Below are 24935 nucleotides of genomic sequence, written 5' to 3'. Positions count from 1 at the left end.
GGTTCTTGTCTTCTGAGGCAAAGAACTCCTTCACTGAACCTTCTATCTCCTCTTCTTGGTTGATGAAACATCACGAGTGCAGGAAGTGGGCCATGAATCAGAACAGGTAATGACTTCAGATGGTGCAACCCTGTTATATCCCTACGCCTATATATATGTATATATATGTATGTATGGGCGTCTTTCACTTTCCATCAACCAAATCCACTCACAGGGATTTGTCTGGGGCTATAGTCTGTCTGGGGCTATAGTAGAAGGTGCCATACAGTGGGATTGAACCCAAAACTATGTGGTTGCAAAGTGAACTTCTTAATCATACAGCCGTGACTGCAAAATGTATATAACAAAAGCATAAATTCATCAACAAAGCATTTTTCGCTTTTTGTATGTGTGTGTGTGTGTGCGTGTGTATATATATATATATGCATGTATGTATGTATATATATATATGTATATATATATGCATATATATATGTATGTATATATATATATGTATATATATATATATATATATGTATATATATATGCATATATATAAGTATATATGCAAATACATGTATATATGTATATATATACATATACATGTATATATGCATGTATATATATATATATATGTATATATATATAATATGTATATATATAAGTATATATGCATATATATGTATATATACATGTATATATTATATATATATATGTAAATATATGCATATATATGTATATATGTTTGCATATATATATATATAATATATATATATATATATATATATATGTATATATATGTGTATATATGTATATGTGTGCATATATATATATATATATATATATATATATATTAGTATGTATATATATATATATATATTAGTATGTATGTATGTGTATGTTTGTGTATAAGTTAGAAGGAACTTTTTCTGTTGATTTAATAATCTGTTGATCACATGGCAACTGAAAGCAAATCCTCAAACGGAGGAAATCTTGTAATACGAGAAGAGAGTTTCGGTAATAGAGAATTCATGTCCTGCTTTTATATAATTTTCAAGAAGCACACCACCACCACCACTGCTGTTTTCTTCATCCATCTCTTAATCATAGCTCTCAGTATCACAGATGCCATATTTAAAGATGTTACAGCGAATCAACCAGTCCCAGCATCAAAATTAATAACAACAGCACTCTGTCATCTTAGAGTGTCGTTATATCCATCATGTAATTTCTATCAATTTGGTTGTAGCCAAAGGCTTTGGTATTGATCTGCTGTTCATTTTACCAATTGATTTAATTCCATAACAGACATCAGTTCACTGAACAGTCTAGAATTAGATATAGCGTTATCTGGAAATGTTGCCTAAGATAGACTGGTGTCCTGTCCAGGAGGTGATTTCGCTGTTTGTCTCTTTTGTTATCGTGTTTCTGATGAAATGCTCTGCCTTTGTTACAATTAATATTGGAAATAATGGATTATTTGGTCAAATAACTTAGTTTTTTTTTTTGTATTTTGTTTGTGAGATTCTTGATGTGAATTCATGCATTGAAACAAATTTTGTTGTGTCTAAGGAGAGTCATGATGTCGATAATAACAAACTGGCACTCCATTGGTTGTAACAACGAGGGTCCCAGTCGATACGATCAATGAAATAGCCTCCTCTAGAGACTAATGTGCAAGTGGCCGAGTACTCCACAGACATGTGTACCTTTAATGTAGTTCTCGGGTAGATTCAGTGTGACACAGAGTGTGACAAGAGTGGCCCTTTGAAGTACAGGTACTACTTATTTTTGCCAGCTGAGTGGACTGAAGCAACGTGAAATAAAGTGTCTTGCTCAAGGAAACAAGGTATTGCTGGGAACTGAACTCATGACCAACGGAATAGCCTTCTCAAGAAATTAATGTGCAAGTGGTTGAGTATTCCACAGACACGTGTACTTTCAATGTAGTTCTCAGGGAGATTCAGAGTGACACAGAGTGTGACAAGACTGGCCCCTTTGTATTACAGGTACTACTCATTTTTGCCAGCTGAGTGGCCTGGAGCAATGTGAAATAAAGTGTCTTGCTCAGGGACACAAGGCATTGCCGAGAATTGAACTCTCGACCTTACGATTGTGAGCTGAATACTCCAAACCACTAAGCCATACACCTTCACCAATAATAATAATAAACACAGGCACTGGTTCAATTCCACTTCTTTATTGTTAATCAGTTGCTTAAATATCTAACCAACTAATTAATCAATCATTTGTTTAATGTGTTAGTCAAGCAATTAGTTGATTGTTTATTAGTCAATCTCTCTTCGTTGTCGTTTGTGACCATTCCAGTGACTTCATGACTTCCCCCTCCGCTCAAACGTCTGCAAGTGTTGCTATGCTGGTGTTTGGAGCATAAATAAACATGAAATTTCGATGGAGAGTTTGAAGTGTAAAGGAGAAAAATGTCTTTTACCTTGACTTGGCTAATGACTCAGAAAGGAATCCCTCTACCACCAACTAGAGCAGTAGTTCTCCATATGACCCCTGGGGGTCCACAAGAACAAAATAATAAATCAGGAGATCCACAATAGTACTAGGTTGAGGAAAAAGTTTGTGTGCTATGTTAAATTAATGATTTTTTATGCAAGAATTTATTCAAAAACAACCATAACTATTCTTCAAAATAAAGACCATCATTTTCCATGACTTTCTGCCCACAATCTCCAAGCTTTCGGATTTGGTCGAAGTGCCAATCCTTCAGCTTTGAATTGAAAAATTCCTGACAGGCTTATTCAACTTCATTGAATGACTCAAATCAGCGACCTTTCATATAGTGCTGCATTGATCGGAAGAGACTGTAGTCAGATGGAGCAACGTCTGGACTATAGGCTGAATGTAGCAGAACTTCCACACCGTCCTAGTCTTCAATCTTGTCACTGTTCTTTCTGGTTGTATGTGGCTTTGCATTGTCTTGCTGAAGCAAACTGCATTTTCAATGAACAAGTTTTGGGTACTTTTCAACTAGTGCATCATAGACTCGATCAAGTTACTCACAGTAAAGTTCAACATTGATGGCGAAACCATTTGGCACAAGTTCGGCGCATGGACTTTTTTTCTCAACTTAACATTTTAATGGCCCATAAATAATATGGTTTTTTTCAATTGCATGAACTAAAAATCAGAGGGAGTCAGGATAAACTACCTGCATAGCAGGTAGACCAGCAGTAGACCAATGACATGCGGATACTTTACAGGCATAATACCGTGTTTTGAGCTGTACCACACGCAAGCTATTTTTTGAACTTGAGCAGAATAACTCGTGCATATCATATTATGATAAATAGCTTCACATGGTTCGTTTTCATAAACCGGTAGACATAAATGTACGACGCTATGTTATTGTAACTGTGAACGTAAATAGACATGAGCTCATTGGCACTTGTGTTTGTGTGTGGTGTAAGTAGTGTTATGGGCTGTGATGGAGCTATGTAGTGTTGGTGGAGGGGATTGCAGATGAGGTGGACGGAAGTAAGGCTTGCAGGGACCGGTGAGACAGGCAGAGGGCATGCATGGGCAGGAAGCATGTGTGGTGAGTTAGAGTAGAGACGGCAGTGAGAAAAGATGTGTCTATTTCGTGAGAGTGACCGCTGATTCCTCCGAGGTCAACAGGTCAGGCCTTTTGTATTTCTTTCTCCCATTTGCTTCTTTTTCTGTTGTCCTTTTCCTCCATCACACTACAGTGTGGCCTCATTAGATAAAAAAAAACCCAGAGCAGTGTCTCGCATGCTTTGGGTAATACCAGCGTCAAGGGGTTAAAAGAGATCAATACTTTGAATTGTTTCCCATATTTTATTAATAGTAACAATTATTGGACCAGGTGGACTTGTGCTCATCCAAATTCTTATCCTATGACACTCATCTCCTCTCTGTAACTCTGCCAGATTAGGCACAAGGGAATTATCGTGTGGCTGTGTGGTTAGGAAGCTTGCTTCTCAACCATATGGGCTTGGGTTCAGTTCCATTGTGTGGTAGCTTGGGCAAGTGTCTTCTGGTACAACCTCAGGCCAATCGAAGCATTCTGATTGATTTTGGTAGGCAGAATTTCCCATTGTGTGTATGTGTGTGTGTGTGAAAGTGTTAGTGCCTTCTTTAATAGAGACGAGGGAAAGGATTGTCTCACTTGCAAACAGGTAAGGGTTGGCAGCAGAAAGGGCATCCAGCTGTAGAAAACCTGCCACGCAAACGGTGCTGCACATATGTATATAACGTTTTGGATGCATTTAGAAATAAGAGAAGTGTATCTTATACACCGACAAAAACAGTTTTCACAAGAGAGTTTTCTTTTTAAGATAATAAACAAAACCAAAATAGGAACAAGACAAATAAAATATCTAAAAAAAAAAGCAAAATAACAAAAAATGTCTACATACTCTGATGAGAAGAGGAGACAAGAACTGCATTTGTGAATCTTGTCTAACATCAGTGATGTTCTCACAAAGATCGCATCTGTCAGTGTACGGATTAGATGAGAGGGGATTATTGATGAAACAGTTGGATTGATGGTGACCTGCAAAATAATTGCCATATTTGGGCATTAAATGATATTGTGTTAAATTTGTAACTGTTGTTGTATTTGTTGTCAATATGGCCATCATTAGTCTATGGAAGTCCTGATTGCAACGGATCTAGTGTCAGACGCAACATCATATGTGTGTGTGTGTGTATCATCATCATCATCATCGTTTAACGTCCACTTTCCATGCTAGCATGGGTTGGACAGTTCGACTGGGATCTGGGAAGCCAGAAGGCTGCCCCAGGCTCCAGTCTTGATCTGGCATAGTTTCTACAGCTGAATGCCCTTCCTAACGCCAACCACTCCGAGAGTGTTGTGTGTGCTTTTACGTGCCATCGGCACGAGGGCCAGTCAGGCGGTACTGGCAATGATCTCGCTCGAATGTTTTTTTCACGTGCCAGTAAGGCGATACTGGTAATGATCATGCTCAAATGGTGCTTTTTACATGCCACTGGCATGGAAACCAGTTTATGTATACATATATATATATCTAATATATAAATTCTGTTCTGTCTGTCTGTTTGTGTGCTTATAATTCGAGTATTGTTCATGTGAGCATGCTGAAATTTTAAACATGGATACAAGAGAAAGCGGGGCATTCCATAATCTAAAAAGATTTTCAAAATTGTCAGTTTCAAAGTGAGAATCGCTATTTTTGTAATATTTTTTCCTGTTTCTTCCACCATTAAAAGCAACAAGTTGCTCAGACAGCCGGCACATACTCTTTCGATGGCAACGAGGTGAGTACAGGATGATAGTCAGCCAAAACAGTTGCTATGATGTCTCTCTCTTTCTGTGCCTCTTTCTCTATACGTAGAGAGCTCAATAAGATTATCTTAAAGCAACAGTTGTCAAATACAAAAAGTGAAAGAACTGTTAAGACACATATTGTTCTCCATATGACCTCTGGGGGTCCACATAAGATTTTGGGGGTCCACAAAAGCAAAATAATAAATCAGGGGATCCATAGTACAGTAATTTCTCCCCCCCTCCTCGGAACTTCCCCCCCCCCGAACTTTTCAGGAAGTAATTCCTCCCCTCTTCCTTGGAACTTTCCTGGAAGTATACCTCCCCTTTTCAGAACTTTCCAGGAAGCAATCCGCCCTCCTCGGAACTTTCCAGGAATTGATTAATCTCTCTCCTCGGAACTCTCCAGGGAGTAATTCCTCCCCGACTCGGAACTTTCCAGGAAGTAAATCCCTCTCCTCGGAAGTTCCGAGGATGAGGGTGAGGAATTACATCCTGGAAAGTTCCAGGGACGAGAGAGGACTTCTTGTAAAGTCTCGAGGAAGGGGAGAAATTATATCCTGGAATGTTCCGATGAGAGGGATTACTTCATGGAAAGTTCCAAGGACGAGGGCGAGGAATTACTTTCGGGAAAGTTTCGGGGACGGGGAAGTACTTCTTGAAAACCACATTGAAATATAAATCCCAGACAATAGTCATGATTCTTCCATAATATAAGCTCTTGCAAAAGAAAGACAAAGAATAGAAAAAAAAAAGCGGAAAAAAAACAAAGAAGGGAGAGAAAAAAGAGAGAAAAGAGAAAAGAAAGAAAGAAAGAAAAAGAAAGAAAGAAAGAAAGAAAGAAAAATGTCACTGCAGCACCAAGTGCTTCAATTGGTCGCACACTACAAGGTCCAATAGAACATTCGGAAGAATGCCAAAAAGCTGAGAAAGAACTAAGAATATGGAACATGGAGAATTAAAAAAGAAGAAAAAAATGGTCATTGAAGACAGACAACATACCGATAATTTGAACGAGTAGAGGTTGAACAGGTAGCGTTAAATAACGAATCCATCGTTGCCAGATGTAAGCATGATTCAGAAGCCACCAAGCATAGGTAGCATCCATTCCTGAAATAAGTTTCTGAGAGAACTGACTGTCTGGAAAATATACGATAATAACACCAAGTGCTAATAAGACTGTAGATGTTAGTTTTATTATCAAAATGACGATGTTTATATATTGTTGGCGTTGAAACAAAGGAGGCTTTTGTTTAAATGTTTCTGTAATATTTGCCAAACATTGGTTGATTTCTTTGTCCGATAATAATTTCCATTGTTTTCTGGATTTTCGTAATTTAGATAATTCTTTGGAGAACTCTGAAATATCTCCACGTTTCATTCTGGGATGAGTGATTTCTTAGCTTTTGAATGGAGAAGGAAAACAGTGATATAATAAAATGAAGGAGTTTAATAAGAACAGGAATGAAATAATGCCCACAAAGAAAAAAATAATAAAGAAAAATAAATGAAGAAAACTAAAAAAAAAAGAGGTAAATACAAAAAATTAAATAAGTTTCATGATAAATGATTATTTATTCAAGTGTTGTGTTCACAGCTGTGTTTGTGAAGAATCTGTTGTTTGTTGTTTACAAACGTGATTCTACACGTATTTTTCGTCCTTGTTATACTGACAACATAGCAGAAAGGGTATACAGTAATCCCTCGACTATCGCGGGTGTTATGTTCCGAAACCGGTTAATATAGGGCGTAACAAATATCAGAAAATAAAAAAAAAAATGTGTGTAATAGGTGTAAAACAACTTCCTATGAACGAATATGAAAAAAAAATTTCGCGCACGCGAAAGGGGGGTGGGGGAGAGGCCTCGGAAAATTCACATCGGGAAGTTCCGAAAGCGTCTGAGGAGCTGACCCGGGCACCAAAACAAAAAAAAAAATAGTGTAATATGTGTAAAACAACTTGCTCTAAACGAATATGACAAAAAAAATGCGCTCTCGCGAAAGAGGGGTGGGGGAGAGGCCTCGGAATATTTATATCGGGAATTTCCGAAAGCGTCTGAACCGGGCACAAAAACAAAAACAAAAACAGCGTAATAGGTGTAAAACAACTTGCTCTAAACGACTATCATGAAAAAAATGCGCGCTCGCGAAAGGGGGGTGGGGGAGAGGCTTCGGAAATTTCACATCTTCAGTCCACGGCCTTTAAACTAAGAAAAAATAGTGTAATTGGTGTAAAACTACTTGTTCTAAACGAGTATCAAGAACACACACTCACACATGAATCATAAACTCCGTATTTCGCAAAAAAAAAAAAAATAAAGAGAAGAAATTCTGGAAAAAGTGAAGAAATGTTGGATCTCCGCCATGTGAATCAAAATACGTGTCAGAAACATCTTGAAATACTACAGAAATTATGTTACGAAAATGATAATGTATACATACCTCTTTGAGTGGTCCATCGATAATGATGATAAAGAAATGAGTTGGATTTGAACTCAGAATATTGACTAACACAACTACATACTACAAGACTCAAAATATTCAGCCAAGTCACCACCCTTTAACTAGCAATAATAATAACATCAATAACATAACAGCCAAAAGATTTATTTGTTCTGAAAATAACAATCATAGTAAATAAATATGTTCTTTAATATTCACATTCATGTGCACAGTTAAACACACTTACATACAAACAGTCACGCATGCATAATACAGAACGGAACACATAAATGAAGGATGCATTACTTAGTATATATTACATCTAGAGAATTTTGATTAATAAGTCAAATATGCAAATTATAAAGATAATTAATTGCTTTACTAAACAGTGTTGTAAAGGTGAAAAAATAAATTTGGGAAAAAAATACACGCCAAAACTAATTAATAAAGGATAATTAGGGAAGGATTGACACAAAATAATAATTTTTTCTGTCTCTTTTTTTCTGATAAATGCATCTTAATAAGTGAGAAGAATTGCATATATCTGAACTATTTCAAAGAAAAGCATAAATTTAATGTTTAAAATAGCTTTAACCAAGGAATGAGATCCAACATTTCTTCACTTTTTCCAGAATTTCTTCTCTTTATTTTTTTTTTTTGCGAAATACGGAGTTTATGATTCATGTGTGAGTGTGTGTTCTTGATACTCGTTTAGAACAAGTAGTTTTACACCAATTACACTATTTTTTCTTAGTTTAAAGGCCGTGGACTGAAGATGTGAAATTTCCGAAGCCTCTCCCCCACCCCCCTTTCGCGAGCGCGCATTTTTTTCATGATAGTCGTTTAGAGCAAGTTGTTTTACACCTATTACGCTGTTTTTGTTTTTGTTTTTGTGCCCGGTTCAGACGCTTTCGGAAATTCCCGATATAAATATTCCGAGGCCTCTCCCCCACCCCTCTTTCGCGAGAGCGCATTTTTTTTTGTCATATTCGTTTAGAGCAAGTTGTTTTACACATATTACACTATTTTTTTTTTGTTTTGGTGCCCGGGTCAGCTCCTCAGACGCTTTCGGAACTTCCCGATGTGAATTTTCCGAGGCCTCTCCCCCACCCCCCTTTCGCGTGCGCGAAATTTTTTTTTCATATTCGTTCATAGGAAGTTGTTTTACACCTATTACACACATTTTTTTTTTGATTTTCTGATATTTGTTACGCCCTATATTAACCCCGAAACCTCCCACAGAAATAATTAAAATCTAAAAAAATCTAAATACCAATTGGTCACAGAAACCCGCGATATACTGAGGAGTCGATGATATGAATTTACATATAATCCTAGGCGTAGGAGTGGCTGTGTGGTAAGTAGTTTGCTTATGAACCACATGGTTCTGGGTTCAGTCCCATGCGTGGCAACTTGGGCAAGTGTCTTCTACTATAGCCTCGGGCCGACCAACACCTTGTGAGTGGATTTGGTAGACGGAAACTGAAAGAAGCCGTTGTATGTATGTGTATATATATATATATATGTGTGTGTGTGTGTGTGTATGTATGTATGTATATGTTTGTGTCTGTGTTTGGTCCCCCCAACATCGCTTGACAACCGATACTGGTGTGTTTACATCCCCGTAACTTTGTGGTTCGGCAAAAGAGACTGATAGAATAAGTACTAGGCTTACAAAGAATAAGTCCTGGGGTCGATTTGCTCGACTAAAGGCGGTGCTCCAGCATGGCCACAGTCAAATGACTGAAACAAGTAAAAAAAATATATTAACCAGAAAAATATGTGATGTATTGAGTGCGTGGTATGGTGAGGGATTACTGTGTAATGGTGGTGTGTAGTAATTAAAATTGAAGAAAGGTAAAAAAAAAAATTGTTGAACTGGCCATTTATTTATTATTTTTTTTACTGTAGGCACAAGACTCGAAATTTTGGAGGAGGGGCCAATCAATTAGATTGACCCCAGTACTTGACTGGTATTTAATTTATTGACTCCGAAAGGATGAAAGGCAAAGTCGACTTTGGCGGAATTTGAACTCAGAACGTAGCGGCAGATGAAATACCGCAAAGCATTTCACTCGGTGTGCTAACATTTCTTTTCTACTCTAGGCTCAAGGCCCGAAATTTTGGGGGAAGGTGCCAGTCAATTAGATCGAGTCCAGTACTTGACTGGTACCTAATTTATCTACCCTGAAAGTCGACCTCATAACGGCAGATGAAATATTGCTAAACATTTCACCTGGCGTGCTAATGATTCTGACAGCTCGCTGCCCTTCTGGCCCTTTATTTTCATCATTACAATATAAGATACAACTTAAATTATTTACATTTGATGGATATTTGTCCTCATCTTGTTTGTTGTTAACACAACGTTTCAGCTAATATACCCTCCAGCTTTCAATCAGGTGTCTTGGGGAAATTTCGAACCTGGGTTCTCATTCCTAAGGTATTTTTCGATATTATCAGTGAACTAAGGTAACACCTCTTATTTTTCGAGCACCTTCCGGAGTATTCGAGCGGTTCCAAGCGGTGCTGTTTTCCTCAAGTGCTCCACCCTTATTGCAGCCCCTATTTGTCTCATGTACTTCTTGAGATTTTTGCTCAGTTCCCAGGGCTCCAACAATTATTGGTAATACTACCACCTTTTCATCGACCACAATTGCTTGACTTCCCAAGCTAACCTGTCATATCTCTCGACTTTTCTTTCTTCCTTATCGCATACCTTGTTGGCAGCTGGGGTATGCTATATCTATGATCCAGCATCGTTTGTTTTCTTTCTCAATTAAGACTATGTCCAGCTTCCTATTCTCTATCTCATGGTCACACTGAATCATAAAATCCCATACGATCTTTGCATTTCCATTTTCGATGATGCCTTCAGGTCTGTGGTCGTACCAATTTTTTATTCTCTCAAGTCCATACTTGTAGCAAAGTGTCCAATGGACAAGCCTGGTTATATTGTCGTAACGTCTCATATTCCTTCTGAGCTAGTGGCGTACATTGGCTGGTAATATGCCATATGGTTTTACCGTTTTGTCCACAGATTCTGCACTTATTTTTATTATAACTATAATAATAATAATATAATAATAATAATAATAATTATAATAATAATAACAATTATTATTATTATGTGTGTGTATCTGTGTTTGTCTCCCCAGCATCGCTTGACAACCGATGGTGGTGTGTTTACAGCCCCGTAACTTAGTGGTTCGGCAAAAGGGAATAGATAGAATAAGTACTAGGGTTACAAAGAATAAGTCCTGGGGTAGATTTGCTCGACTAAAGGCGGTGCTCCAGCATGGCCGTAGTCAAATGACTGAAACAAATAAAGGAATAAAAGCATAGCATTGTATACAAAATATATAATATTATATTAAATATCAAATGATTCATAGTATATATAAATTAGTAAAATATAAAATATTTATTCATACATAAAAATAGGGGTGGAGGTGCTGAGGGTATTATGTGGCCATGAGAGGGGCGGTGGCCCAAAATGTTTGAGAACCTCTGATCTAGATTTATCGAATGACTAAACTCCCTTGAAATACAAAGGGACACAACTCGTCACAGCAGTGTTTTTACATTTTATGCACACACGCACAACACGCTTCTACATAACAAAGGCACCAGTCCTGACTGTCGCTTCCATTACCCTAAATAACGAATGTGTCCCAGTGTTAGACCAGATCCTTGTCAAAGTTCCCAGTCCCCTTTTCACTACAAGGATATATTAACCTTACATTTGAAAACATGTTACAGTTTACAGTAAACCCTCGACTATCGCGGGTGTTACGTTCCAAAACATCCCACAATAGGTGAAAATCCACGAAGTAGAAACAGTACTGTACTGTATATTATTTAAAAAATTATTTGAATAATTTGTATATATTTATTTTATTATAAATGTAAAACAACACCACTGAAGAATCGACGTAAGCTTAAATAATAAACCGTGATAGGCGAACCGCGATAGGGCGAGGGAGCTGGCAAAAACGTTAGCACGCCGGGCGAAATGCGTAGCCGTATTTCGTCTGCCGTTACGTTCTGAGTTCAAATTCCGCCGAGGTCGACTTAACCTTTCATCCTTTCGGGGTCGATAAAATAAGTACCAGTTACGCACTGGGGTTGATGTAATCGACTTAATCCGTTTGTCTATCCTTGTTTGTCCCCTCTGTGTTTAGCCCCTTGTGGGTAGTAAAGAAATAGAGGGATTACCGTAGTCAGTTCAAAAACTTCATAAAGGAGTGGCTGTGTGGTAAGTAGCATGCTTACCGACCACATGGTTCCGGGTTCAGTTCCACCGCATGGCACCTTGGGCAAGTGTCTTCTGCTATAGCCTCGGGCCGACCAAAGCCTTGTGAGTGGATTTGGTAGACGGAAACTGAAAGAAGCCCGTCGTATATATATATATATATAGGCGCAGGAGTGGCTGTGTGGTAAGTAGCTTGCTAACCAACCACACGGTTGCGGGTTCAGTCCCACTGCGTGGCATCTTGGGCAAGTGTCTTCTGCTATAGCCCCGGGCCGACCAATGCCTTGTGAGTGGATTTGGTAGACGGAAACTGAAAGAAGCCTGTCGTATATATGTATATATATATGTATGCGTGTGTTTGTGTGTCTATGTTTGTCCCCCTAGCATTGCTTGATAACCGATGCTGGTGTATTTAGGTCCCCGTCACTTAGCGGTTCGGCAAAAAGAGACCGATAGAATAAGTACTAAAAAAAGGTGGTGCTCCAGCATGGCCGCAGTCAAATGACTGAAACAAGTAAAAGAGTAAAAGAGAGTAAAGAGTATATATATATATATGTATATGTTTGTGTGTCTGTGTTTGTCCCTCCAACATCGCTTAACAACCGATGCTGGTGTGTTTACGTCCCCGTAACTTAGTGGTTCGGCAAAAGAGACCGATAGAATAAGTACTAGGCTTACAAAGAATAAGTCCTGGGGTCGATTTGTTCGACTAAAGGCGGTGCCCCAGCATGGCCGTAGTCAAATGACAAACGAATAAAAGAATATATACATCTATATATATGTATTATTTTCAGTTATTTCGTATGCTTTCTGACTGTTTTTTATACACGCCTGCCCGTCGTGGTTTGGCTTTAATTAGATGTAATGAAGAAATAAATATGTTCTCTACAACTTCGGCTACTGTCATTCTTTCCTGGAGCCATCTTCCTTTGCCACACCCCGTTACATAACCTACTCTGACCCATTCTTGTGTTATCTTCCTCTAATTTCTTTATTGCCCACAAGGGGCTAAACATAGTGGGGGAGGCAAACAAGGACAGACAAACGTATTAAGTCGATTACATCGACCCCAGTGCGTAACTGGTACTTAATTTATCGACCCCGAAAGGATGAAAAGTAAAGTCGACCTCGGCGGCATTTTGAACTCAAAATGTAGTGGCAGACGAAATACCTATTTCTTTATTACCCACAAGGGGCTAAACAAAGAGGGGACAAACAAGGACAGACATAGGTATTAAGTCGATTACATAGACCCCAGTACGCAACTGGTACTTAATTTATCGACCCCGAAAGGATGAAAGGCAAAGTCGACCTCGGCGGAATTTGAACTCACAACGTAACGCAGACGAAATACCGCTAAGCATTTCGCCCGGCGTGCTAACGTTTCTGCCAGATCGCCGCCCTTGTTATCTTCCTGTTATACACCATTCACCTCCTCGCGGTCACTTTTTAAGGAAACTAACTCCATAACATAACTCTACCCTTCATTCTTTTCTACCAAGTCTCATCGACATAAGCATTGACCACGCTGAGATTATATTAAAGAGATTATATTAAATATACAAGAGATTATATTAAATAACCAAAGAATGCTATTCTTTCTAATGTTTGGTGCATGTCCAGTAATTTCGATTTCAGTGGTCAACTGGTACATATTCTATCGACTCCGTAAATTTGAAAGTAAAGTCGGTCTCGACAGCATTTGAACTCAGAACATGATGGTTATCAGAGAGAAATGCCGCCATGTATTTTGTCCAGCGTGCTTACAATAGTAACGTTTTTACGATCGTTCCAATTGAGAATCAAAACTGAAGAACAGATTCTTTCCAAAATGTAAGTGAAAAATATATGAAATATGAATAACAGAGTTACCTCCCTTTTCCCTTCTTTCTTAGACATAAACTACATGGATCCATTATATGCTAAAAATAGATGTCAAACCGTCTTACCACTAAATCTGTGTTCTCAACTTAGTAACACGCTAGCACTTAATTAGACCACAGATTTAGTGGTAAGACGGTTTGACGTCTATTTTTAGCATACAACTGATCCATATACTGATCTCTCATATTGTTTATGTTTAAATAAAATTCACTGTCGTCGGACGTTCTTAAGTATGCTGACCACTAATTAAAATTGATATTATTTAATAATATTAATTTCTGCTCTTATTATTTCCTTTCTTTAAGTTACATCATAATTCCATTCATAATCCGAGTGCAAAATAACAACAGTAAATCGCTTGGCCGCTACTTTATTTTATTAATCCCAGAAGGATAACGGATAAAGAAGCTGAGCTGGACCGAACTTAAAGTCAGTATGTAACAGGCTGTAATTAATAACACACAAGTTTTATTCCGCTGTCTCTGGGGAGAGTCATTCTCTTTTAATGCCTTATAATTTAACACACTCACCAGTAAAATTTCCACTCATTTATTTATTTAATTTTCTATATTTTGAGTGGAAATTTTACCGGTGAGTGTGTTAAGTTATAAGGCACCAATAGAGAATGGCTCTCCCCAGACACAATAAAATATGCTTCAACACACGAACTCACATAAAGAATCTTGCAAGCCAAATCCCAAAACGCAAGTTTTATTAGTTTTTGAACTTTGCCTGATTCGGTTTACTCTTTTACTCTTTTGCACTTTTACTCTGGTCATGCTGGAGCATCGCCTTTTCTCAAACAAATAGACCTCGGGACTTATTTTTTTCTAAGCTTAGTACTTACTCTATCGGTCGCTTTTGCCGAACCGCCAAGTTACGGGGACGTAAACACACCAGCATCGGTTGTCAAGTAGGGACACACACACACACGACAGGCTTCATTCAGTTTTCGTCTACCAAATCCACTCACAGGGCCTTGGTCAGCCCGAGGCTATCATAGAAGATACTTGCCCAAGGTACCATGCAGTGGGACTGAACCCAGAACCATGTGGTTGGGAAGCAAGCTATTTACCACACAGCCACTCTTGCGCCTAGTTATTAGTTATTCCAAAAGGGTTTCAAATTTTAACACGAGGCCAGCAATTTTGAGGGAAGGTGGAAGTCGATTACTTCGACTTCCAGTGCGCGACTGGTACTTATTTCTTCGACCCCGAAAGGACGAAAGGAAAAGTTGACCTCAGTTGAATTTGAACTCTGAAGAAATACCGTCAGGTCAAACGCTCTACCGATTCAACAAGCTCGCCATTTTAGTTTAGTTTGTAACACTTTCTAATTCTCACACAAGGCCAGCAATTTTGAAGGGTGGGACTAATTCGATACCTCGACTTTTGTACTTGACTGGTTCAGTTCCACTGCATGCCACCTTGGGTAAGTGTCTTTTACTATAGCCCCGGGCCGACTAAAGCCTTGTGAGTGGATTTGGTTGACGGAAACTGAAAGAAGCCCGTCTCCCATATCTGTCTGGCTTTCTGTTGCACCGCTCTTTTTGTTGTATATCTATATTTTATTTTGTCGTGTTTGTTTTTGTTATTGTCCTGTAAGTTCGTTAGCTATTCCCGGTGGCTTTTCGCCACTGGCGCCACCAAAAGTGAACAATATAAATGTTAAAGGCACGAAATTGTAAGGAACTTTTGGACATTGACTGCTGAGAAATTAGCTACAAATTTTTTGTTTGTTATGTTTTTAAGAAATTTTTGAAATATACATACTCAGGAGTGGCTGTGTGGTAAGTAGCTTGCTTTCCAACCACATGATTCTGGGTTCAGTCCCATTGCATGGAACCGTGGGCAAGTGTCTTCTACTATAGCCTTGGGATGAAGAAAGCCTATATATATATATATATATATATATATATATATATATATATGTATATATATATATATATATATATATATATATATATATATATATGTCCTGTACCCATATATGCATGGATATATACATATATATATAGTAGAGAATGTGACATATTGTGTGTGTATGTATGGATATATATATATATACATATATATATATAAGAAGGTGAAAGAATTATCCTAGTATGGATAATTCGGTATGTCTTCATGGTGCTGACATAAGTTCCTTGTCTTTCCTGATGAGATGGCGGCATAATGCACTCTTTATTCCTTCGGAATTAGGAATATGCAGCCTTCGAAACATGTGTCGAGAGCAAAGGAATTTTGTTAAAATCGTCGTTCGACTCTATTCTTTCATTTATATATATATATATATATATATATATATGTATATATATATATATATATATTATATATAATATATATATATATATATATATATATGTATAATATAAATTGAACATGGGCGATCGTTGTATTCTTTCTTGTCCTGAGGTTCACAGCCAAACGGCTGGGTGGATTCGCATGAAAAACGGCACACATGTGGAGATGGGTGTATAGATTGGAATGCGATTTGTATTTTTTACTTAGACCCCATACTTACCGAAAAAAATCGATTAAAACTTTTCTAATGGAATTCCCTTCTTTCTTCCGCCATTAAAACAACCAGTTGCTTAGAAGCTGTTTTCTGACGGGGAGGGACCAGGAAATTTTCATATAGCTGGAGGCTCCAATCGAAACAGGGGACCCGAAATGATAAAGTTGAGAAACACTGTTACAGATTATGCCTGACCGAAAACGATCACAGCCACATCATCTAAACAGACCGGGTGAAACTGGGCTTAGCTGCTAGTATATATATATATATATATATATATATATATATATATATATATATAAAATAGCGTGCAAACCTTCTCCAATGCATATCTTCGATGCAGCCTTGACCGATAATACCCCTAGGAGTGGTTAGGTCTAGATCGGGATTAGTCGCTGCCTTTCAGAGGCTCCTGAGCCCCCTTTCGCTAGGTTAGCTTAGGCGTAGGTTAAGGCTTAGTTGTGATCCGAACTTAACCTCTTCTGACACAGAAGATTGAGAGCCCTTTTGGGCGTTCTATTTTCCTTGCTGGAAGGGCTCCCAACTCTTTGGTCAAGGGTGGTTAAATAATGGGAATGGTGGTTTCTAAAGGGCCAGTATATGCAACCTGATCACCTCTGCCGGTCAAACTCCCAACCCATGCGTTCCCGTCGCGACATTGATTCTGCAGAACTAGGTTGGGTTTGAAAACCAACTTTAAAAGTATAAATATAGAATTTTTGAATCAGCAATGTTGTGTTCGGTTAAGTCCTATTTGGGGTGAAAAATCAATAAACTGATTCCTTATGGGGTTTTTCATTCAATCAGGATGAAAAATCGATAAACCGATTCCTTATTGGGTTTCTCCCTAAAACTGGCTACACCCCATTTTCAACCATAACTTTTACCAATTTTGATGTATTTTGTTCAAACTTGATGCCGCCGTTACTTAGGATCTTTGAATGCTTTTAGTTCTCAAAAAAAAAAAACAAAAAAAAACAATCGATAAACCGATTCCCTATAGGATTTCCCAATCAAATTGTGTGCAACCCATTTACAGCCAAACGTTTACCAATTTCAACGGATTTCACTCAAATTTGATGTCGGTGTTACTTAGTTTCGTTTGAAACAAAACACTTGATTAGGTTAATAATTCTAACTTAATTCCGAGCATCGCTGGGCTATACTGCTAGTATATATATATATACTCTTTTACTTGTTTCAGTCATTTGACTGCGACAATGATGAAGGACTTATTCTTTGGAAGCCTAGTACTTATTCTATCGGTCTCTTTTTGCCGAACCGCTAAGTTACGGGGACGTAAACACACCAGCATCGGTTGTCAAGCGATGTTGGGGGACAAACACCGACACACAAACATACACACGACGAGCTTCCTTCAGCTTCCGTCTACCAAATCTACTCACACTTGCCGAAGGTGCCATGCAGTGGGAATGAACCCAGAACCATGTGGTTTGTAAGCAAGCTACTTACCCCACAGCCACTGCTGCGCCTATATATATATATATATATATATATATATATATATATATATATATATATATATATATATATATATATATATAGTAAAAATAAAAATAAACGAAAATGCACATTGGAAATAAAAAAAAGTAAAGGCTTTTTATGAAAAGTGACGATAGATATATACAATTAGATGAACTGAGGTAGGAATAAAAGTCAGTATTGTGAATTGTTAAAGAGATTCAAAAGCAATGGAATTTATGGGTTGTATTAATTGAAAGGTTAGTAGTGTTCTGTATTAAGTTATGTGTATTTATATATATTTCCCTGATTCATAATCTCTGTACTTTTCTACGTGGATAAAAAAAAAAATCGGAAAAAGTTGAAAATTAAGAAATTGTGGTGAGGACGGGGATGGGGGTGCGGAATTAAAAAATTTAAAAACGTGATTTCTGGGCAAAATCGTATTAATCCCTTTTTATACGATGAGACAAAACATAGTTTGTGATCCTTCTTAAGAACAGAAAGCACTTTCATGCAAATCCATGCAAATTGTATCCTCGCCCTTCACTATTAAACAAACAATAACCTCCATTACGCCAGTCATCCAGTTCACTATATATCAGCCGTGCCGATTTTGTCCATAAGAAAGGAATGTGAATTTCGGTCGTATTAACCGTGCAACGCCGGGATGCATTGATCATGTGTGCGTGCGTGTGTGTATTGAGGTTACCTTTGGTTTCATGTTAAGAAAATTATCTTACTCCCATAGCAATTTTTCAAGCCGATCACATGGAGCAATCAAGAAATTTTATCCACCAATGCGATGTTGAGCACTCATTCCCGTTGTTTGACATTTACGTATATGTGTGTGTGTAATGTAGCGGTTTGCCCGAAGAGACCTATAGAATAAGTACCTGGTTAAAAAATAAAAAAACCCAAAAAAACAAATAAGTACTAAAGTTGATTCATTCAACTAAAAAAAAAAAAAATTATCGAGGCACTGCCCCAGCAAGGCCGCAGACTGAAATAAGCGAAAGATAAAAGATAGGCGAATTTGTTTGTATGGCTGTTGGGTATACTATAGGCCTGGGATAGGGTTAGGGTAATTTATTTTTAAAAATATTTATTTAACAAATTCTTGAAGGGGAAAGGATGGAATAATCCTCAAAAGTATTTTCCCCAATATAATTGTAATATACATTATGAAAATGTATGAAGAAACAAAGTCGATCCGTGTGAAATACCCGAAACACTTTTTACTCATGTACGAAAATATTTTCCTAACAAATTAGGATCTTTTCGGTTTGAACGGCAGTTTTTTCTAGTAGTGTCATATGAAATTGTCACCCATAATTATGACCCTAGTATCGATCTATTGCATTTCAATCTGTTTTAGAGTTAGGATTAGGGGTGGGGGAAGGGTATCTTTTTTTCTTCAGAAATGTAAATAAACCCAATCTGTTTCAATGTTTTCACCTCAATAGACATCATTGATTGGTTAAAATTGCAGAAATTGAAGAAAAAACAACAAATATCTTACAAACTATAGAATTTTCTCAATAAAGCCAAGAGAAAAAGATGTTTTATAAGCACATTCTACCTGTATACGAAGTTTAAAAGTGTTTAGTTACGTGGAAATTATTTTAAAAAACTGCCGTTCAAACCGAAAAGATCCGAAAATTACATTAAAAAATATAAAATTTTAAAAAATCATGAAAAAACTAATGAATTCGCTAAGGAGCACATATGTGTAGTTATGCATAAGTCGATGAGTGGGGTACATTTGTGTAGTTATGCCTAAGTTTTCACGGATTCGATTTGTCAACGTTTACGGTGTTTACCACGTTATAGATTTGTAAAATCGTTAGCTCATCGGACAAGATAACTTGTAATTATTCCGCCTCCTTACGTTCTGAATGAAATCAACGTTGCTCTTTTTATCCTTCAGGGGATTGATAAAATCATGCGTACCATTCCTTCAAATCTGGAGCCCCTCGCATATGTAAGAAATCTGTATTTAAAGCAGCAAGCAAGATCACAGACGATCTTCGTCTTGTTTGGACAAGAAAAGCAGATATTTAAAAAAAAAAAATCACGCGAAACTGACACAGTTGGAGAAGCAAAACCTGTTCAGTTCCTCTTCCTTAATAACCGGAAGTTATATTAGTTTTGTTCTTTCTATTTTTGCCTTCCCTAAAGTGTAAGAAGTGGCACCCACCTCTCTCCAACTATACAAAACACACGCACGCATACGTACACATAATCTGTAGAAGCGCACATGTATTCGTATACATAAGCGGTACAAACACACACACACACACACATACACACGCGTAAATACGCACACGTATACAAGCGTGCAATGTGCGCGTGAGTCTGTCTATAAGACGAATTGTTATCAGTCGAAAACTCTCGTAAAACTGTTTGCTTCCAACAAAATCAACTTTAACAGCGGTAAATAAAAACATTTCCCTCCATCGTGGATCAGAGGTAATATAATATACAACCCTATATATATCTATATATTCTTTCTTTTTAATTAATTCTTTACTTTCTTTTACTCAAATAGATGCTTTCGTGCGAGCGTGTGTGTGTGTGCATGATGTAATGCACACCTCTCTCTCTCTCTCTCTCTCTCTCTCTCTATATATATATATATATATATATGTATATATTTATATATGGTTTTGTTGTTTATATACGTTTTGGTTGTTTTGCTAAATTTTTCTTGAGAACATTTCTTAGTGGTAAAAACCACAGCGGATCTATTACTAGCATAAGGGTGTCCACATAGTGGTTTCCCTCTAATATGTATATATTTATATATGTATATGTAGTTTAATGCTGGTACCTCTGTACATTTCTATTGTATTTGTCACACAGCATATATCTTAACAAAACAGCTTTTATATGCCGACATAATTCAGTGCTTTACGTAAATAAAACCTCAGTAACACACACATTACCACGCTTAGGCACACGCACAGACAATCACAGACCGACTCGCATTTATACACAAACACATGCTTTCATAATCGTTTTCTTTTAAACTTTACAGGAATTTATCCGGCCACTCATACCTAAATATCTGTGTATGCATGTGCATATAATATACTATATAATATAATATAATATAACATGATATAATATAACATATATGAATATATGTTTTTGTGTGTCTCTCTTTCGTATGTTCTGTTTTTCTGTGTCTATCGAATTTCCTGTTTGCACACAAACATATGACTTTCTCAGACTTTTTTTCTCTCATTCTCTTTGCCCTTTACTTTCTATGTCTCAAGTACATCTGTCTCCTTTTCACTCACTTTTCGTAGTTTTCTGGTTTCCATCTCTCCTTTTCCCCCTTTTTCTTCCCATTTCGCTCATAAATTCTCATTTCTTTCACTGTTCTCTCTTTCATTTTTAAACTGTCCATTAATTGATGTCATTTAAATTTTTGCAATTTATATATAATGTTAGATCCTTTCACACTCTTGTGTATTTTTCCTAGATTTCTCTTATTCGCGTCGTCGATTCATCTTTCGTATTTTCTTTCTCTCTCTCTATTCAATCTCTCTTTTATCTTCACATAAACTTCCTGCTTTCTCCATTCATTTATCCGTCTTTCATCTCTCCTCATTTTGTCTTCTTTTACTCTACCCGCACCCCTACTTTCTCTTTCATTTTCCCCTTCTTTCTTCCCTCATTCTCCCGCTTATTCCTCCTCCCCGTTCTTCTTTTCTCTCTTCATCCTTTATATATATGTATATATCTCTCTATATATAAACATGTCCTTTCTCCTCTTTCATCCTTTTCGCTTTACATCTTTAACCCTATCTATATCCCTTCGTTTTATTTAATTGTCCGTTATTCCATTAGTTTCCTCTCGTTTCTCTTTTGTTCTTATATTTCTTCATTCCCTCATTCTATCATTCTGTTTCTACTTCTCTCTCTCTCTCTCTCTCTCTACATACCTCTTTAATAAAGCGCTTTCTCTTTCTCTCACTCCGCTCTGTATACTTCCTCTTTTCTCTCTTACACTTTCTGTTTTCGCCCTCCTACTCTACACTTTTTTTCTTTCTGTCTTTGTTTGATCTCTTCACTTTCTTTCTCTCAACCCACGCAATCGTTGTTCTCTAGAAGCCGTCTTGTAAATCGGACCGTCTCCATCAGCTTTCAACACATTCTTTTTAACGCTTCGATTTCTTATGGAACTCAACTGATCGACCCGAAGTTGCTGTAACACTGTTAGTATTTCCACTTTAGTCTACGTTTAGTCTGTTCTCTCCCTGTTTGCCATTTACCTCTATTCCTTCCTCTGTTTTCATTTTTTATTTTTTATTTTTTATTTTTCACCCTTTCTTTAATTATTTCTGTCTTCCTATTTCTGCTTTTCTTCTGTGTATATCTGTGCTTATATAAATATTTATAATGTAAGTGTCGACATTTCGGGAGGGGTCCCTGCATGTTATCTTATAATCCACGGTTATAGTTTGTAAACGATAGCAGAAACAATCTGCATTATATATATATGTATGTATATATATGTATATATATATACAGGTACTATTTAAGAAGAGTGGTCCCGGTGCGTGCACTCGCGTACTCGCGCATCCGCGTTAGCTAGTCGTGACTAGTCGATCCTTACTTTGTGTTTTTGTGTTTTATTTACTTGCTAGGTAGTCGTTGTAGGATTGACTAGTCACGACTAGCTAGTGCGGATGCGCGAGTACGCGAGTGCGCGCACATGGACCACTCTTCTTAAGTAGTACCGTATATATATATATATATAAGTTTTTATTTCTAAATTTCTCATAGAGATATTTTTCAGTAACAGTTCTTCAAAGTAAAGACTATTCGCCAACATTATGTGGCTGTCCTGGAAGGGGCGATTGTTGCTGTTGATATAGTCTGTGTGTGTGTGTGTGGAATAAAACCAATATTGTGTGGTTATAGCCCAAAGACACTTCGGAAATCTACCGGCTGTTCATTGATTTTTTTCCCATTCCTCTTGATCAGTATTTATGTTTAACCCCATCGCCGTTCTCAGCTCTGATTTTTGGTGTTGGATGCTGCTGCCAAGTTAACCATAAAAATCTGATTATTTCTCCATGCTGCTAGGAAATGATCAACCAAATGAATTGAGTAATTAAAGCAAATATTTATTGTTGTGCTAATTTATTTATTAACGAGCATACATTAATTGTTCACACACACACATACACACACACACACACACACACACACCACACACACACACATACGCACGCACGCACACGCACGCACGCACGCACGCACACACACATACACACACACACCACACACACGCATGCAAACACACATGCATACACGCACACACACATACGCACGTACACACGCGTCGCTCTTTCATACTTGCACTCATCATAAAGACCGTTTCGGACCCACTGTATTTTGATTTCAATCCCTCCCCGATTTGATTTTGAAGGTTAATCCACCAGGATCAGTAAAATCATCACCTGTAATGCATTGAATGTCCATTTAATTAACTAATTAACTATATCTAACCTCAACAGAAATTAACATTTAGACTTAGCATATAAAACGGCTGGGATGGGGGAAATATTCCAGAGCGACGTTCTCTATACTAAAACCCAAGCGTGGTAGGATCTCATATATGTAACATGTTTTGAAAATTTTCGGTCAAATATTATCCACACTATTAGCTACCAAAATCTCCCTCTCGAGATGTCTTAAAATCCATAAAATAAAAAAAAAACCCAAAAAACAAGGGAGATAACTCTAAATTGTTAGGATCCATCCCCATGAGGATTGTCTATATTCTACAAATTTTCCCTTTAACTGATTATATTAGAGTTATTTCCCCTGTTAGTCTTGGAAAAAAAATATTTTTAAGCATTTGAAACAGAGCTTTATTTATTAATTGCATGGGTAATTTCAGTCGCTCGAAGTTTCTCATTTCATTGTATTGTATACGTGTGATCCGATCCTACATTCTGCACGTTAAATATAGATCTTCTGCACGTTATCTTAGTCGTAATATTTAAGCCTTCCACAGATTAATATCTGTAAATTTACTTCCCCGTCTCTGTACATGCCTAAGTAAGTTTGAATGGCGATAGACAACTCCTTTTTGTGTGGTTGAAGAGCCAACTACGTCTACTTATCTGAAACAATGAACAATCATAAGTGTGCAAAACTACATCTCTTTTGCTGGCATGTAAAACTATAGAGACGTTGGGATAGCTGCCTGGTTACGATGTTTGCCTCACGGGCATGTGGTTTGTAGGTTCGATTCCATTGCATGGCAACTTGGGCAAATCTTTTCTACTGTGGCTTTGAGTTTACCAATAATTTGTGAGTGAAATTTTGTACATAGGAAAATATATGGAAGCTCTTCGTATGTAGATGTGCTTGACTGTAGTAGTGATGGCTCATCGTCATTATTATTTAACGTTCGTTTTTCTATGCGGGCATGGGTTGGACGGTTCGACAGGAGCTGGCAAGCTAGAGAGCTATACCAAGCTCCAATTGTCTTTTTTGGCATGGTTTCCAAAACTGGATGCCCTTCCTAATGCCAGCCACTTTACAGTGGAGGCTCATGGCTTAGTGGTTATGGAGTGATCGTAAGATTGTGGTTTCAATTCCTGGATCAGGCGACGTGTTGTGTTCTTGAGCAAAACACTTCATTTCACATTGCTCCAGTCCACTCAGCTGGCAAAAATGAGTAACCCTGCGACGGACCAGTATTTTGTCCAGGTAGGGAATTCATACGCCATAAAACTGGGGAGCCGGCCCTTACGAGTCAGCCTGACTTGAAATGGTAGCTTTATTAACTTTACCATTACCACTCTACAGAGTGTACTGGGTGCGTTTCACGTGGCACCAAGAGGCTGTGGAGTTGAACAGTTTGCTCTGTAACATCATGTTTTGTTTTGGTTCCCCCATTGTGTTGCATCTTTGGCAACTTTTTTCTACTATATTCTCAAGCCAAAAACCAAAGCCTTGTGAGTGGATTTGGTTGAGGGAAACTGAAAGAAGCCTATTGTATATACGTATATATCATCATCATCATCGTTTAATGTCCGCTTTCCATGC

General features: G+C 37.5%; 2 protein-coding genes across 3 annotated transcripts in view; one reads left to right on the top strand and one right to left on the bottom strand.

Annotated features, from left to right (window-relative positions):
- LOC118764170 overlaps positions 1-6620 on the bottom strand; it is a 10836-nt gene extending 4216 nt beyond the window's left edge. The window contains exons 1-2 of the mRNA XM_036504507.1: positions 6281-6620; positions 4389-4525 (exon numbers count right to left, since the gene is read on the bottom strand). Coding sequence (XP_036360400.1) covers positions 4389-4525; positions 6281-6386 — 243 coding nt within the window. The 5' untranslated portion in view covers positions 6387-6620. The remainder of the gene's footprint in view (positions 1-4388; positions 4526-6280) is intronic.
- Positions 6621-20034: 13414 nt separating this feature from the next.
- The window catches only part of LOC115213984 (uncharacterized protein C12orf29 homolog), a 155954-nt gene continuing 151053 nt past the window's right edge, over positions 20035-24935 (top strand). Inside the window, exons 1-2 of one of the 2 annotated variants that reach the window (XM_029782993.2) lie at positions 20036-20330; positions 21978-22084. The gene's annotated coding sequence lies outside the window, so the exon portion shown is untranslated. Of the gene's footprint in view, positions 20331-21977; positions 22085-24935 lie in introns of both variants that reach the window. The other variant, XM_029782994.2, reaches the window with a different exon arrangement.

Source organism: Octopus sinensis, linkage group LG7 (genome assembly GCF_006345805.1).
Source record: "Octopus sinensis linkage group LG7, ASM634580v1, whole genome shotgun sequence".
In the NCBI taxonomy this organism is placed as follows: domain Eukaryota; kingdom Metazoa; phylum Mollusca; class Cephalopoda; order Octopoda; family Octopodidae; genus Octopus; species Octopus sinensis.
The sequence above is the reverse complement of the archived record's forward strand: the minus strand, read 5'-3'. Positions and strand labels throughout refer to the sequence as shown.